At 46.3% G+C, this 18,170-nt stretch overlaps 1 protein-coding gene across 13 annotated transcripts in view; it reads left to right on the top strand.

Moving 5' to 3' along the window:
• Nucleotides 1–18,170, top strand: part of MICAL3 (microtubule associated monooxygenase, calponin and LIM domain containing 3) — a 220,152-nt gene that overhangs the window by 143,874 nt on the left and 58,108 nt on the right. For all 13 annotated transcript variants that reach the window (XM_019627037.1, XM_019627036.1, XM_019627047.1 and 10 more), the window contains 2 exons: nt 1,243–1,331; nt 2,104–2,191. In XM_019627037.1, coding sequence (XP_019482582.1) covers nt 1,243–1,331; nt 2,104–2,191 — 177 coding nt within the window. The remainder of the gene's footprint in view (nt 1–1,242; nt 1,332–2,103; nt 2,192–18,170) is intronic.

Below are 18,170 nucleotides of genomic sequence, written 5' to 3'. Positions count from 1 at the left end.
AGGTAATATGTTTCTAGAAAATTATTCATTTCTTGGTTATCCAGCTTGTTGGCATATAATTGTTCATTAGTAGTTTCTCATGATCCTTTGTATTTCTTTGGTATCAGTTGTAATGTCTCCTTTTTCGTTTCTGATTTTATTTATTTGAGTCTTTTCTGTTTTTCTGATTTAGCCTAGTAAAGATTTGTAAATTTTGTTTCTCTTTCAAAAAATAGCTCTTAGTTTTATTGATCTTTTGTATTGTTTTTCTGGTTAGGTTCTCTTGTTTTAACTTTTAGAACACAAAAGTTCATTTGTGACAGGAGCAGCCTCTACAGATGAAAAGGATAAGTGGAATTACTCCTGTTTCAACAGTGTTTATAATAGGGTCTCTCTTTTAACTTTCAAAAGCCTCGAGTCTTTAAGTGGGAGTAAAGAAGAGTCAGAAAAAAATGACCCTTTGTGACTGAATCCCACTAACAGTATCATGGGAAAAACCAAGATCAGTGTTTTTTCAGACTTCTGACCACACCCACAGTAGGAAATATGTATTACATTAGGACCCAGTAAAACTTTTACAGCTAAAAGTTGTAAGAAATAATTCTTAACTCTAATTATGTACTATGCACTCTAATGCTTTTTATTCTGTTTTACCCTGTTTTGTTCTCTTCATAGTCCACTGTAGGATTTTTGGTTTTGTTTTGTGTTGTTTCTTTATGCTGATCCTGACTCACTAAGAAAGTCATAAGCTACAGTTTGACTGGCGCTGGCTTGGGCAGTTGCAGGAGAAGGGACCAGCAGAGAGTTCTGTCAGAGTTAATGCTCAGTGCCACCCCACCCCTGCAGCCTTCAGCCTCCACCCTGTACTTGGACTCATTCTTGGTTTCCTTAGAAATACTACTCCCAGCCTTTCATGTGACCACATCTTTGTTCTGTACACACTGCCACTTTGTTTGCTGGCCCTGCCATGTAAGCCTCACATCTTTGCTCTGAGCACTGATTGGGTGATGGCTCAATGGCCTTCACATATCCAGAGGAAACCACCTCCCCTTCAGGCACATGGGAGATGAGGGCTGAACTCAGAGTTCATAGGGAGGGCCTGGCCTCCATGAACCAGAAGCCTGGGCCTGGGTAAGCCTGGGGCTGTGGTGATGGTGCCCTATGGCTAAAAGAGATAGATAGGAATGTCTAAGACCAGAGGGTCAAGTTCAGAAGTACAGAATTTTGCTCACTCCCATGACCCCTGCCTCTTGCTGCCTGCAGGTAAATTCTACTGCAAGCCACACTACTGTTACCGACTCTCCGGCTCCGCACAGAGGAAGAGGCCAGCAGTGACTCCTCTGTCTGGAAAGGTAATGGTGACCTGTCGCTAAGCGGGGGAGGAGCATCAGGCACCCTTTCAGTGTTGTGATGGGTCAGATGTGGCCCCGCCCTGCTCAATGGCCACTGAGTTGCCTTCCCTGGGAGTGGGAAGGTCCTGAGATGGTCACAGTCCAGTCTGGGGAGAGAACAGCTTTTCAAGCCTAACCTCATGCTGTAGTTCACTGAGGTAATGTCCCATCCACCACCTGAGTTGGATTTGGGCGACTGTCAGACCCTCCCTCTGCTCTCCTCACTCTATATAAAGGAAGACTTTGGCCTTTGTCAATGAGCATCTCTGAGAAAAGGACACCCTGAAAAGGAACTTGGCTGTAAATAATCTGCTCTGCCTGCCAGTTCCTGTCATTTTTTTTATTGTGTGAGTTACTTATCAAAAACCCTTTTTTCTTTCTCTCTGTTTTAATGAGAAGAACTAGTCCATCCCCATCCCTGTGTCAAGGTGAACTGGGTACTCCCTTCACTCCCTGTTGTCAACGTGACAGGGAGTTGGCTAGCTGATGCTTCCTTGGGAGGCTCCTTGGCTGCAGAGGAGCTTGTGGGAAAAGATGTGCTAGGGCTGAGCTAGATTTTGACTCCTGGTGACTTCCACATGAAATATGTCCATTGCTTTAAGGAAAGACTCACTGTATAAGGAATAGAGCTCTGGGTTAACTGATATTGCAGCGAACTAGCCAGTCAGGTGTCATTGTCCCTGAGAATGGAGCACTTCAGTCAGTCACTGTTCTTTTTTGGGGACTTTCCTAGGAGGCCAGAGGACCCCTGCAGGATGGCCCCACTGCAGATGCAAATGGACGGGCCAGTACCGTCGCCAACCCTGCTGAGAGAACTCCAGGTAGCCTCACTTCCTTGTTTGGCTGGGTGGCGCGTCACTCTCTTGGCCTGTGTGACAAGGCCAGGGGGGTGAGCCAGCACCTCCAAAGCAACATTTCTTCGATTGGGCATCATGTGGCCCAAAATCCTTTGGACTCCTTTTTCATGTGCCAGCTGCTTGCATTCGGGGTCCCCTTTCTCTATGGCCTGTCGGAGGTGCTGGTACAAATCAGAGGGGAGTTTCACTGGCAGACTGTGAACCAGTAGGGGCGCCATCTGGTCAGCGTGACCACCAAGCTTCAGTAATGTCTGTCAATATCTCCATGTGTTACTGCTACAGCCTAGGGGCCTGCCCCACTCCATCAAACACATGGGGGTGGTTGGTCCAGGCTCTGTCTAGTAAGCAGGAATTCAGAGCAGGCTGCAGTTATCACTGACCAGGTGAGAAGTCCGAGTGACAAGGCCTTCTTAGAGTTCTTATTTGGGACTCTGGACAGAGCATGGAATTGTGACAGCGCCCCACGGTCTGGATTTGCATTCATCTGAACTTGAAATTCTTGTGTGTCCCCTCCCTATTTAGGTGACTAGACGAACTACACTTCTCTTTGACCTGTTACCACTAAAGGACATGCCCTGTCCTGGTCACTCTGGGGCATTTGATCTTCTAACAAGGATCAAGTCCAAATTTGTCCCACTTACACTAACCATTTCCTCGTGTCAGGAGGTATCTAAAAACACATTTATTCTGGCCTCAGCAGGGCAGGACTGAGGAAGTGCATGGACACTGAGCTTATTGTGAAGAATTGGGGGAATGTCTTCTTAAAATTGCCCCTCTCTCTGCTCTGTGTCAGAGCAGCCTGTGAGATGTGTCTGCAGTTGCACAGACTGCTGGATGGTCCTAACGCCCTCATACAGCCCCAGACTATTCACAGCCCCGGGGTGCTGTGTAGGTGAGAGAGGAAATCAGCAGGGCCATGTTTCTGTCACACATTTCCTGTCAAGCAAATATATCTAAAGCAGCCATTTGCAAACTCATAAAAATTGCCATGTTAAAAACTAAAGATTATCAGCTAATGCCAGAAACTATGAAGAAGGAGTTGGTGGTGAAATTTCCATGATGGGAAAAGAGAATTACCCACTTGGCCTTCCAATGGAAGGTTCCCAGCGTTTCTTCTTTTCCTGTGCTTAAGAACTAATGGGAGCCCTATGGTGTGCGTTCTGGCAGAGGGAGAATGTTCCAGAGGCTGGGTGGGACCCCCTGGTGCAGTGAGACCCCAGCGGAGCTACATCAGCCCTGCTTCTTCTGCTGCGTGTGTCCTTACTGTGCTCTCGGAAAGCTTTCTAAGTGCTCTACAGGTCAGACCAACAGTTGATAGCAATGTTTAAGACACAAATGACTTTGAAACCTTCTGTAGCCTGAAACCCTTTCTAATCTGTCCTTATCATGAAGTGCTGGCAGCCCTTTACAGAGCACTCAGGGAAGCGCTGCCAGAGAGAGTAACAAAAGGATCTAAGCAGGGCTGGGCTCTGCACTCTAGAACGTGCACTTGACTAGGTGAGGGCACCACCTCATCAGATCTGGGCCTGATTCCAGCACAGGTGGCTTTTCCAGGGAACTCAGCTACTCAGGAAAACAACTCAAAGAACTTAAACTGTCTTTTCAGATGTAGAGTACAGAGCATTCTTTACAAAGCATTAAACACAGTGCAATTCAGTTGTTGCTGAACAAGCTGAGTTTATTCACCTTCCCATCTGGTTCTGTTTCCATTATTATTATCTAGTTTGAAAACATAATGGATTTCCAGTTGTTAGTTCCCGTGGTTCTGGATTTTGAGGGTGACTTGCCTGTTATAGCATGAGGGGCTCAAGATCTCCCAAAGGAGTCTCAGGTTGGACCTCCAGATGAATGGGGCAGGCACTGTCCCTGAGTTTAGGGGACCCTGTAGGCTGAGGGCTGATGAGATTCAGGTGGAACCTGCCTGTGGAGATTGAAGCTTTGCAAGTTACAGTTGAGTCTGAACACACTCGGAAGCACCCGCACTTTCCCTGTGAGGGGTCTAATTATTGCCAGCCTCTGTAGAAAAGGAACAGAATTATGGTGGTATTTTATAGTTGGCATGAAATGGATTTCTTTTTCTCCTTTGATAGGGATTTCCTTCCTTAAAACTAAAGCTTTGATTGATTAGCTAGAATTGCCTTTTGAAAAGCTTCAGAAAAACTCAGGTGTTTTGGGGTTCTCGAATGTGCTCATAGATAGCAATCATTAACCCAGATCCATAGTAAGTCTTCTCGGCTGCACTCTAGACAAGAAAAACTGAATGAATGAACTTGATCCTGCCAGGTATAAATAAACCACCCTCCTAGACGCATATCCCCAGGAGGCAGAGCTGGAAGAGCTATGACTGTAGCTGACTTTGACCCTGCTGTGCTTTTTTCTCTGACTTCCTCTTTATTCTGTGGTATTTGCCCCTTCTCCTTTATGTTCTTTCCCCCGTATGCCAAAATTCCTGCCCTTGTCCGAAACACACTGCTCACAAGGTAGCAGACCCTACAGCGTCTTTCTCTGATCTCCTGATCTGGAACTGCTGCCTAATTGAGTGTCTGGAGGACATTGTTTACAGTATTTTTATCTGTAATGTGCTTTTAATGTAGAAACCCTCTGCTCTGTTCTCAAAATCTGTAAACGCTTTGTTCTCAAGCTTCTTAGACTTACTGCTGCAGGTCAGCGGACCTCACAGATCTTCTTACCCGGCCTCCTAATTCCCACCCTGACTTTAGGAACAGTTTGGACAATACGCAGAGACAGAAAAACCCCAAATGAGATCTTTTTCTCTTGGATATAAGACCCTGACTTACAGGTTGGGGATCCTTTTCTTGTCCAGAGGACTCCCCTTTACGTCTCATAGAGTGGGTGATTGAAAAGGAAGCTTCAAGGCCATGGGGTATCGTAGCAACACCAGAAGAGCTTCCCCTCTAGTGCAGTGACAGAGGTGGGCTGGGAGAAACCTTCAGTTATCTCGTCCTGTGGAAAAGGTGACCTTAACTCCGAAAGCTGCCCAGCAGAGTGACATTTGAAGGCACCTGCTGCCCGCCCTGTGCCCCTTGCACCACCACCCTTAGCTTCCATAGTCTGGATGCTGAATGGGAATGAGGAGATGCAGACACTTAACACGCCAGCTCGAAGAATTCCACTCGACCCTGGGGTTCCTGTCTGGCTGGAGGAAGTTAGGGACTCTTATCGCTGCTTCCTCTATAATCCCTAAGGTTTTCTGGAAAACCTATTACAGCTAGGAGATTTTGCAGTCCAGCTTAACAACCCAACGCTGCCCCAAACGACATAGTTAATGGTGATCTGTGGATATTTATTTATATATACATATCTATTTATGTAGGTTTAACTTATACATATGAGGATATTGTGTATTGTGACCTAAATAATAACAGTGATAATGAAGCTGTTTCTAAAGCTTCTCGATCCTTGGTTCTGGAAACCGAAGGAATTGCCTTGAGAGTCACAGCACTGGCCTGGTTCAGTGCTCTGGTCAGGACTGGGAGGGGACAGAGCAGCCATCACACCTGTGGAAGTATAGACTTGGGGGTGGGTAAGCCCAGAAAACGGGCAGCACAGACTCCCCCTCAGGAAGCGCAGTCAGGAGCACACTAAGAAAGTTGGGGCTGTTGCTTGCAGAATACCAGAGAACCAAACACCCCACCTTGCCTCTGTTTTACTTCCAGGCTTGGAAATTGGTTGCACTGGGCTAATTATTGCAGCTTGCTGCTGCTGTCTCTTGGTGTTGAGTAGGTCTCTGTAGGACAGTGGGACAATTAAAATTTTTAGTCCCTCCTAAAAGGGGCTCAGCGTGTGTCCACTGAGTTAGGAGTTACTCTTTTTCCTGACCATTCGTCTTGGGGTAGAGGGAGGGTGGGTGCTGGGGCAGGGGGCATGGTGGGTTCCCACGGCAGTGGTACAGAGAAGCCAGAGCAAGGGAGGACGGGCTGTGCCCAGGGTCCCCTGTCCACCTCTGGCCTTCCCTGAAGCCTTTGTTTTTCCCTTGTTTTTAACCTGTGTTGTGTGAGTTTTTAGTGTGTTTCTTTGTGAGTTCTTTTATTTAATTGTGTAACTTTGTTTTTGTGGTTACTGTGAAACTAAGGTGTTGTGCTTTTATTTTTTTCAAAAAACAAATGTTACCATTCTTATTTAAGAGAATAAATTCCAAACAATCTTCAGGTTTCTGAGTTTTCTTTTCCTTCCCTTTTTCCTGATTGGAGGGTGGGAAAGGGGGTAGCTCAGGGTCATCTCCGAGTGGGCTTAAAACCACTGTGGGGTGGCGCTGGGCAGGGAGTAGCAGAAGTGTATTAAAATGGGAAAAACAGGTGTTTATACCTAAAATAGAGATTCCCATTAATGGCAGGGCCTCTGTTCAGAAGGTAGAAGACATTTTGCTTGGTAGCAACTGTGGGTAGAAAAGTGCAGGACAGACACCACCTGTCTCCCACAGTGCTCAGGAGTGCAGGCAGCCTGAGGGTTAGAGCAGATGTAGGGGGAATTCCACACTGAGCAGTATCTGCCTGGGGACACACAGCCTGGGGCCGCCGTCCTCCTCTGTCCCTGACTCTAGCAGTGCTGGGGACTAGGAGCATTTGTCTCTCTCCTTCACCTTGAGGCGTTTGCCTAAGGCACCGTGACCTTGCTTTTCTGTGCCTCCTGTGCTGTCTTTGCCATGACCTGGGCGCTGAGCCAGGCTGTCCAGTTCTGCTTGTCCACTCCAGCCTCGAGGGATGAGACTGTCCCCTTCTCTCACACACTGCTGTGCCCCTGCAGCAGTGGCCTGCTGTGCTGGGCTGGCTTTGATACCAAAGAGGGCAGCTTGGTGGGGGAGCGCTCAGTGCCAAGTCTGCCACTCCTGAGCTCTACGAACCCAGGTATCTATTCAGAAGGCTTTCCTGTCCTCCTCTACTCTGAAGCAGCCTTCCTGGGACTCAAGTTTGGGGGTTTCTCCACAGAATAGAGCAACAGAGTGCTGGCTTTCTCCGCATTCTAAACAACCAGACTCCGTGTCAGGGAGGGACTGTATCCCTAGGTAGCTTCAGCTCTGCCCAAACCATTGCTTGTCTCATTTTAATCCTCCAAGCACTGCTCGTTCAGAATCGGTCCCAGAAGACAATTCACGTGGCTTCTCTTGACCACCTCACTCCCACCCACCCCCCAAGTCTGTGCTCTGTTGCTCCCCATTCTAGGAAATAAGTCAATATCCAGGTGCTTTTAAAAGGCTGGGAGAAAAAGATGTGGGACACGGTGGATGCAATAAGTTGACTAAGAATCAGTGATAAGGAAGGATAGATGTATGTATATAACTTTCAAATTGATACCTATGGTGCTGTTGGCCTCCCGTCTCAGAAATAAAGGAGAGGAGAGCCACTATTGTTTAAGACAATGTACTGAAGAAGCATCTAAAGGAAGGTGGTGACGGTGGACATGATTCTGTGCCACCCTTTGTGAAGACCCTGGAGAATTCCCTTTAGGTCTCAGTTTCTTTCTGAAATTTCTTGAAATCCATTCTCTTTTTTTCTCATAAATTACCTGGTGATTTCCCTAATCTAGACACCCCCCTCAGAGGGATCCTATGGTGCAGACATGGAAGCAGTACCAGCAATGAAAATGGGCCACTCTATTTTTATACTGAAAAATAGGGCAGGATGATGCTATGTAGGACACAAGCCCCACAAGTGTCCCCCTGAGGTACAAATGGAAGAAAAAGACCCATGTGGAGCGCTCTTAAATGTTAACAGCCAGGCAGGGGACTTCAGGAAGAATCCGCCATGAATTCCAGCCCCTCTTACAAAGCTCTAAAACTTGGAGACTCCAAAACCCGTCCTTAACTTGTAATTCAGATCCCGCCGGGCATCTGCAAGTGCCAACAAGTGGATTAGTCATGATGGAACTATGAGAAGGAGGAAGTCAGATTCACGTTCCCTGCATAGGTTAGGCCACGGGCTGGCATACCCTATCATCGCTGCCCACGATTGTCAAGGGGGTGTGTTGGCTGCTGACGCCTCTTTCTTCACAGTCACTCCTTGTCCCTTCCCCACTGGTGTTGTGGAAGGGATAGGCTTTTGCGTATTCCATATGTCTGGGGAGGGAGGCGGGGCCCCAAGCATACGCAACTCTCAATTACTTCCAGGTGTCACTAGCCACGTGAACACCATCCAGGTTTTACTTCCTGTGGGTCAGCTTCCACGTAGCTTTGCATACTTTATGAACATTTTCTGAGTATTTCTGAGGCACTTTAATGGGCCTCTAGGAAAGACAATGGGCAAGAGGTTGTCACTGCCAACACCCAAACCCTGACTCAAGCTAACTAAATGTGACCTTGCCTTTGATGTTATCGCTTTCCTCCCAACATTGAGAGTTGTAGTCAGAGCACTTCCAAAATGTGAGGAAGGCTCACCCCTCACAGAAGCATAAAGGATGTTTCAGAACACCTTTGAGATGAAGGGAGTCCAGGGCCCCAGCTCTGCCTTGCTGTAGAACAGACTCTCTTGGGGCAATGCTAGGATAACTACTAGAAAAATCCTTACAACTGAGTCAGAATTTCTACTGGCCTCTTAGGTTCTCTTTACCTCTCTTCTTTCTGTACTCCCAGCTCATTGTGATTATACATCAATCAAATGACACTCTCCCAAGTGTGCCTGGTAGCTGACTGGATTCTTTATTCTGTACTTCTGTAAAATGTCAGGGCCATTTCACCTTCATCACTGCTATTTCATAGTGTAGCCTGATTTCTTTTAGGTCTTTGCCTGGAATGGTACGTAGGTCTTTAGTAATTATGTTAAGTAGCCCTTGTCAGCAGAGGTGCTCGGGTCCTTACTGCTCCTCTGAGATTCCAAAGCTACCCTCCCTACACCCTGCATCCCATTGTTACTGGGCCCCTACTAAAGCCAAGTGCCGAAGAAAGGTGAACCCAGCTAAAGGTAAGGGCCCCAGTTCAGTTACTGAAGACCAGTGCTACCAGGCAGGGACCGGGCACTAGAAGAACTCAGAGCCTCAGTGGGTGTTTGTTTCCCTCTATAAACATAAACAGTAAAACAGGGTTGTTTCACTGGCAAAGACCTAAAAAATATGTTTTCATTCAGTCCTCATGTTCTTTCAAGATTAATAAAGCCAGAAATCCTGTGGAAGTGAATTCCAGAGAGGTAACGCTGTGGCGTTTGGTAGCTGCTCAGAATCAGACCTGAGAGGTGCGATGAGCTTGACTCTGATGGGGACCTTAGGAAAGAAGTTTGTCTCTAACAAGTTACCCGTCGCGCGTTCCTGGTAACCGAGGAATAGCTGATATTGACTGTAATAGAAATATAAAGCTTACTGATTCTTGTTTCCCTGTTTTCTAGAACTAAGTCAGGATCTAGAAAAACCATGTTGGAGAGAAACCAGCTGTAAAATTTCCCTCCCACCATTTGACCAATGCAAGACTTACTTGGGTTTGTAGGTTCTTCTTTTAAAAGTGAATATCCTCTCCTGGAGTTTGGTCTAATGTGAATTCCTCCAAACCAGCTACCTGCCTGCTTTTTAGCTGGGTTCGCCTTTCTTAAGGACTTGGTACTGGGGGGCCCAGTAACACTGGGGCATGGGGTGCAGGGGAGGTGGCTCAGGGCTGTGCAGACCTCAGAGAAGCAGGCTGTGCTGGGTGTAACCCCTGGGGTCACGGAGCTAACCAGAGATAAAAGCCTGCAGGAGGTGACAGCCAAAGTCCCCCGGGCTTTGCTCTGTTGCTGAGAGCTGGCAGCCACCGTCCATGCTGCCAAAATACCGCGACCTTTACAATTGAGAAAGCCCCTTCTCTGCTGGGGTCTTTTCCTCAAATAAAATCAGGGACTGAAACTTGAAGTACACTAACTCCTGTTTCCCCCATGTGTTCACTTTGCCGTAGTAGTCCTTGTCATACTAACTCGTAGAAACCCATGGGGAGACTTGTAGTGATGGTTAGAGCCAGCACAGCACTCAGTATGTGCTGGGCACTGTCTGGTGTTTTATGTGTACTCCTCGCTGACCCTCACAACGGCCTGTGAGAAGATGTCACTCTGCAGATGGGGAAACAGGCACACAGCAGTCAGTCAGGCGAACTTGACCAACTGTGGTGAATCAAGGTGGAGTCACAGTGGAGTCTGTGCAGGAGACCCAAGACCACGGCGCACGCACTGCTGTAGCTCCTCTTCCTCGTTCTCTGCAGCCTCACTTGGCAGCCCCTGGGGAGAGGGAAGAGTGCTGTGTGTTTGCTCCACAAATAAGATGCTTGTTAAACACGCATGAATGCCCTGTATGCATTTTTATTCCGAGGAAAAACACGTCCCCTGCTTTCTTAGCAGTGATCCCAGGGCTAGGAACGGGCCTTTGGGAAGGTAGTAGTAGATTAAAGAGTTAAGGGTTTCATCACTGATACATGAAGGGGGAAAATCATCAGAAAACATTGAGGAAGAGAATAATAACCACTGAATTGACTGCAAGTAATATGACATGGACTCCCTCTTCATTTTCTCCTTATCAGTTCTATTTTTTTAATTGGTATGTAAGTTTCACGTGTAGAACACTGTAACTCAGCATCTGTATACCCTACAAAATGATCACCAGCAAAAGTCTAGTTTCCATCCATCATCGTATAGCTGACCCGCTTCACCCATTTCGTCCCCAAACCCACTTCGCCTCTGATAACTACCAGTCTGTTGTCTGTTTGGTTTTGTTTGTTTTATTTTGTTTAGATTTCACATATGAGTGAAATCATACAATATTTGTCTTTAACCAGTTGACTTATTTTCACTTAGCAAAATACCTTCACGGTCCATTCATGTTGTCACAAATGGCAAGATTTTATTCTGTTTTTGTGACTGAGTAGTAATCCATTGTATATACGTACCACCTTTTCTCTATCCACCAGCTGATGGGCACTTAGGTTGTTTCCATATCTTCGCTGTTGTGAATAACGCTGCAGTCAATCAGCTCTCTTTGATTATCACAAATAAAATCAAGCCTCAAGTTGTATTATTAAGAATAAGCCTAGAACAGCCTCTTCCTATGTCCCTCCAAATGGAAACACCCTGCCAGCCATCGGGGGGAGGTGGGGATTATGTTCAAGGAGGATATTTATTGTTGTTCTCTGGGCCCCAATGTAACTACTTCTAACCTATAAATCTGTTTGCTTATTCTCTTTGTGTACTATCTCATTTTCTTGTACTTTTATAAAAGACCCCAGAGATGGTTGGGCTGACATTTTCATTCTCGTGCTGCTGTCACAGCTACCATTCACAGTCCTTGTAAGAAACTGCCTGCCCTGCCCCTGAGTGGAGTGTGGGTATAAGGAAAGAGGGAGACTATTTTCTGCCTCTTTTTGTACTGACAGTTTCAGCAGAATCACCTGTGACAGGAGAGAAATATGGAAATTCTTATCTCTCCAAGTTTGAACTACTTTGGACTGAACTCACATGGGAAATAGCTGACTTTTAAACCCTTGGGCTAAATGTACATACTGCGGATGAATGGGTTTGGTTTTGGCCACTCATGTGCATGTGCAGACAGCCCTGGGAAGGCATGCCCTGACAGGGAGCCCTTAGAGATCATACATAGGGTGTTTTTTAGAAACAACCAAAAAGAGGAGTTAAAAACACAGAAAGAAGATGTGTTTTTCCACATTGTGTCTTCAGGTCTAGTTTTCTCCCTGGATTTAGTGACAGGAGCTACTATAGTAATGTCACAGGGCTGTCCATCTATCAGCACGCCTCCAGCACCTGCAGAGAAAGATCACGTGAAAGGAGAACAGTTAATCAAACGTAGTTTGGGTTTCCTTTAATTTCTACTTTGGCCTCCTAGTAGGGTTCACGCACAGGACAAACATGGGGACGTGTGTGGGTTGCCCTCAAGTGGCACCACAGAAAATGAGCAGTCGTCTTCTGTAAGTGGATTGGTGCCATAAGATGATGATCAGATGCCTCCCTCAGCGACTTTCGGAACATCTACTCAATGTGTGTACTGAGAACTAGTCCATCACTCAGCATCTGAACAGCTCTCTGCATTTTCCTTCTGGGCACAAGCCAACAGCTGTCTATTCAGCATGGCAGTTCTCGGTTGATCCTTTGTATATTGCATTTCCATTGGCCAAGATGTCTTACCTCGGCAACAGAGATGCAGATTCATGAGCTCACTGCTCTGTTTTCTCAGTACACCTAATCCAACCAAGCCACGATCAGAGTATCTGGTGATAGATTGGTTGGCCTGTTTGCTGAGAGTAGAAGTAGTTTGATAAAACTTGTAGGCCAAGCTCAGCACTGTTGACGTGGGCTAAAGACTTCTCCCTTGTGGAGGGCTGTCCTCTCTGCCTTGTGGGGTATTTAGCAGTATGCCTGGCCTCTTCCCATTAGATGTCAGTACACCCCCATTCCCAGGTGGTGACAACCAAAAATGTCTCCAGACATTGCCAAATAACTCCTGAGGAAATCAGTTGACAACCACTGATCTGGACGAAAGTCACAGGAAGAAAGGCCATGACGTTGACATACAGTTAAGCTCAATTTTATTGTTCCCCATAGGAGATCAGGAAGGAGAGTAAGTGAGGGTGATAAAAGCAATACAGAACAGTGTCGAACAGCAGTGGTCTCTAAATCTTACTGCAACCCCTGTTAAAGTTGTGAGCACATACTCCCCAATATGGTATACTTATGTACATGTAGGTACCCCACTCTAATTTGTGTGCTAGCAGACATTTACAACACATCTTAGAAGGCAGGACTAAGAAGTAAATTAAGAACAGAAGTTCTAGTGGTTTGTTTTTTTTTTCCTATACCATATTGAATTGCCCCTGTACCCTCAAATGTGCTCATCCTGTGGTGGGTGACCACAGCCTTTGAGAATTGAGCTGGGTCTAAATGGAACAAGCGCAAATCTTGAAAAGAGAAGATGCTAATTTGAGTTCCAGTTCTGTAGCCTTTACCCTTGCCATTTTGGTCATTAACCTCTCTGAGCCTCAGTTTCCCTATCTTATAAAATTATAAAATGGAAAAAAATGCTACCTGCTCCTCTCTACCTCATAAGCTTGTTGTAAAGAGCAAATAAACTAAAATGTGTGGAAACTTGTTTACTTAAAAGCATTACAAGAATATCAAACATGGTTATCATTTGTAGAGATTTCAGAAAAGGCTAGAATAATCAGAGAGGGAGAGTGAGTTAGGATTATTTCTACTGACTGGCCATTGGCCAGTGGGGTTAGGACAGGATGGCCCATTGGGGTGTATTCCTAAGCAGCAGAGGTTTGGGGAAACAGAACAGTCAGAAAGGTTCGGCCCTCCAGTCTTCAGCAGAGTGGCCAGGGGAGTTGATGTGCACCCTGCATGCCAGCTCTTTTGAAACATTGTTAGATCTCTGCAAGCACTTGGCTAAATTTGGCATTGCTTTTCCTCAGCCTCTTGCATGGATGCAATGTGAAGTCACCTACTAATTCCGGGATACCCTGGAGGCTGTACACTATAATAACAAAAGAGAACAATCAGAGAGAGGGTTTATATTATTCTGAGTTCCCAACACCTAACCTGAAAGTCAGAATGAGTAGGATTAGCTTAGCTGTAACTTAGGCAGAGCTAGGGTTGCACATGGTCGTAAGGACTGTCCAGATCTGTGCTGGTTTGAGCCACAACCCCTGTCCCACAGGGACCTCAGTGCTGCCTCGTGGGCCACTTGCAGGAGATGGGCTGATTCCCTGTTCTGGACCGGGTGGGTGCCCTGTGGGTGAGCTGCTGCCGGTGCTTAGGGCTCCCAAGTGTGGGCCAGCACACTCTGGGGCCTACGTCTTAGGCACTATGTTGCTTTTCCAGGCCAGTCTCAGTGACCCTCTAATAGATGAAGACATGGGTGTGACCGTGATAGACATGGTGTCAGGTGGTCCTTGTGGGCATTGCTGGAGACAATCTTAGCTCCTTTCCAGACACACCTCCGGCAAGCTGAGAGAATACTGTTGATGCGATTTTGTATCTTTCAAAGGAACCTATTTCAGAAGACCCTTTTGTTGGGATGTGGATTTGTTCCTCTTGATAGTTTGATTATGGCCAGAGTCCCAGATGTTGAACATTGTTTTTCATGGCTCAGAGACCAAGCCTGCTCTGGAGCTGTGCAGCTGGCCACATGTGGGCCACCTCACAGCTGGCTTTGGACACATGGACTGCAGTGCCACAGGCACTCTGCTCTGGAGGATGGGGGGAATTGGAACAGGCCTTGCGGAAGGCCTCTTGTGCAGACTCCTGGGCCTTTTTGGCCTCCCACCTCCCCCCTCTGCTTGTTGTTGTTGGGTCTGGCCTTGTAGTAAGCAGCTGCTCCCTGGAACTAAGCCGCTGTCCACGGTGAAGTAAAATCATGATCTCAGGACATCACTCATTTCAGATCGTCTCTTTCCAGGGCCTTAATGCATCGAGGCTTCTGGCACCCTGGCATCTGCATAGGATTTCTCTTTCTTAGGAGCTGTGGGAACTGTACTGTCTTGGTAGACTTGCCCTTTACACAGGGGTGGCACTCTTGGGGTCCTGGACAGCATGGAGCTACTTGAGAGACCTAGAGGTCTGAAGGTTTCTGAGTTATGATGAGGAACTGAGGCCAGAATATGTTCAACTAATTTCTTAAAATTATAGTGAAGTGTTATCCTAGTTTAGATACAGGATTGGAGCCTTTATTCTGATCACTTATTCAGAATGCTTATTGAACACCCACTGATACATTGATGGACACCAGAAACACAGAGATGACTAATAATTCCTCCCCAGCAGAGCTTCTGGTTTGGAGCATGTTCAGACCTGTGAACAGGAGCTAGATGGCACAGTAAAGATGTGTGTAAGAGCTCTTCGACGGTGCAGACATGGAGCCAAGAGACAAAATATGATAGGAGAGAAGGGATGGTCTCGGCTTACCTAGTTGAGTCATCCTTCTCTTTACCTGCTTATGATTTCAGAGATCAGCCCCACCATCGGATGGACTTGGTAGATTACATATGTTTAACTATATAGAACCTCCTGGTTTGTGAGGCACACAAGTGAGCTGTACCTCAAGCCCCATTGCACAACAGTTATCTCTTGTGAGAGCTTACCTTCAGATGTGTGAAGGTGGGCTGCCAGATAAGGCAGGCAGAAGACTAGTTAGAACACACCTCTCATGAGATTTAAGAGAAAACACAAGCATACCCCAGTGCTTTAGACATGCCCACAACTTTCCACACCAAAGGGGTGGCCATTTGGTAAAGCGACCCAGCTGGCTTAAGGATCAAGTCAGGTTCTATCTGTGCGATATCATAACGCAGGAAAAGCACATTATCGAAACCTCCATGTGATGCATGGGTAGGAATTTTAATGGAGAGTAGGGTGTGTACCTTACAGGAAACCTCTTTGCCTCAGTCAGATAGAGTGACATGTGCCAGGATTTCCATCTGCTAAAAGGCACCTTTGGGAGACATTGTAAAAATAATTTCACATTAGAAAACAAACCTAAAAAACAGAAGTTCTGTGGGATCACACAGGTTGAGAGCAGAGGGCTGTGGTGATGAAAGAGCCCTGTGTGTCCCCCTACATATCCCGATGGAGGGCAAGCAAGTGTCCGCAGCACTGCTGAGGACAGCACCCAGTCTACGTGATGTCCCCTAGCTGGGCTTCCTGGTACAGTTCTGGTTTGTGCCTACTCAACTTTTCCCTCCTTGGCCTCTCTGCTATATAAAGTGTAGCTCAGAATCTCCCAGCTCTTGGGAATTACATATCTCCAAAGCAAGAGCTTCCCTTCAGTCCACATGACCTAATCTCCATGTCCCCACATAAAAATGCAGTTACCCCAAATGAAGGAAGAACAGTTCACATGTAATGGGCAGTAACAGTTCTGTCCTGCACGGTTGGGTGGAAGGAGCCCAGCTTCAGAGTAATACCGCCCTGGCTTCAGTCTTGGATCTGCCTCCTCCGGGCCCTTAGACATACTTATTAACGTCACTGAGACTTGAAACCCTCAGTGTAAAATCATGATGATAGTGATTGACAGGAGTGTCGTGACAGTTGGTGGCCAGTGCTTGCCACATGCCTGTCATGTTCCTGACACAGGCAGTTGTCCTCATTACTTAATTGCCTGCTTCACGAGCAAAGATGTATCTTTCACACACCCTCATGTCATATGATCTTGAAAAGTTTCTGGGAGCTTCTACTCCCTACCAGCAGGAAGCTGTGGAAGAGTCTATCAGAGGTAGATGTGCAGGGACAAAGTGACCCTGCCATAGCGGTGGCCTGGAAACTTCTTTCTTTGGGTGCCAGAGCAAGAGGAACCCTTTCCGTGCACAGCTACAGTGCTTGCAATGTGCTGAGTGCCCTCCTAGAATGAGAAATAGCTATAATAGGTGTAAAAATGTGAGTGCACTCAGGCAGAGTTGTTAAGGCACATGAATTCAGGGGCTGAAGGGGGAAAGCCCAAATCGGTGGTCCCAGAACCTTCCAGTAAACAAAGAAAGACGTTTAACAAATGAGGGCCTTTTACCTAAGCCCCTGAGTCGGAGTCTAGGCTGGGAGTGATGTCCTCGCACACACAGACCGAAGCCCTCCTCCCACAGATACCAGATCCCATTGTCCAGCGTGACCAGAGCAGTGATGTAGTTCCCAAGGCAGAGAATGACCCGTCCCATTATATCAGGGCTATAAGCCAAGGTGGTGCTCAGTGTGCACAGTATGTGCCCTGCCAGTTTTCAGGTGGCTAAGCAACAATTCATACAAGAACTTTGCCTCGAAGCAAGATGGAAGACATGGACTAATCTCCAAACTGATTCCTTATGACTTACGCAGCTCAAGTCACTAGGGTCCAACGGCAGCTTCCAAAAGGAAGACCTTCTCTCACATGAGAAACTGTCTGTGGCCCAGACAGTGGATTGTTCTCTTGGGTTGTCAGAAAAGTCGTGACGCATTTTTGCAACGAAAAACATAGAAAAAATACGTCATGATTTTTCCAACAACCCAGTAGAACAGCCACTACTTCAAATGGTTTCATCCACATTTCTTAGTACATGAGGAAGCGTGGGAGAGCAGCAGCTGTATCATTTCCTACATGAGCAGGGAGAAGACAGAATTGAGGCATAGACCCCCGCCCCCCTCCTTACCAACCTTGTAGGGACAGGAGTTCTGTGTGGGGAGGCGCACCCTCACTTCCCAGTGTGATTTTGTGAATGTTTCTGAGGGCAGTAAACCAGGCAGCAGAAAAGTCACTTGGACAAATTTTGCATTGGATGTGAGAATTTATATTGCTAGGCTGGTAATCTTCAGGAGGGTTCATCTTCTTTAACACCTCCCTGAGACCCTGTAACTCAGATGTAGTCCATGGCTTGGTGCTTTTCTTAGTGCAAGATCACGGACAGGCAAGGCTTTGGGGGAATGTGGAGGAGAACATCTGAAAGGAATTCAGTTAATCTTTTTAAAAAAAGTCACAGGAAAAAATATCCAGTAACTTTTTAAATTAAATTTATTGGGGTGGCATTGGTTAATAACATTTTATAAGTTTCAGGTGTACCATTCTATAGTACGTCATCCGTATATTCCATAGTGTGCTCACCACCCAAAGTTTAGTCTTCTCCCATCACCATATATTTTACCCCAATCACCCTCTTCATTCTCCCCTCACCCTCCTTCCCTCTGGTAACATTTATTCTATTTTCTGTGTCTATCTGATTGTTTGTTTTGTTTGTTGCTTTCTGTTTTATATCCCACATGAGTGAAGTCATGTGGTTCTTGTTCTTTTCTGTCTGATTTATTTCACTTAGCATGATACTCTCAAGATCCATCCATGTTGTTGCAAATAGCAGTATTTCATCTTATGGCAGAGTAGTATTTCATCGTGTATATATACCACACCTTCTTTATCCAATCATCTATCAAAGGACACTTTGGTTGTTTCCATGTCTTGGCCACCGTAAATAATGCTACATACACATATATATATATATATATATATATATATATAT

Source organism: Hipposideros armiger, unplaced genomic scaffold (genome assembly GCF_001890085.2).
Source record: "Hipposideros armiger isolate ML-2016 unplaced genomic scaffold, ASM189008v1 scaffold_703, whole genome shotgun sequence".
Lineage (NCBI taxonomy): Eukaryota > Metazoa > Chordata > Mammalia > Chiroptera > Hipposideridae > Hipposideros > Hipposideros armiger.
The sequence above is the reverse complement of the archived record's forward strand: the minus strand, read 5'-3'. Positions and strand labels throughout refer to the sequence as shown.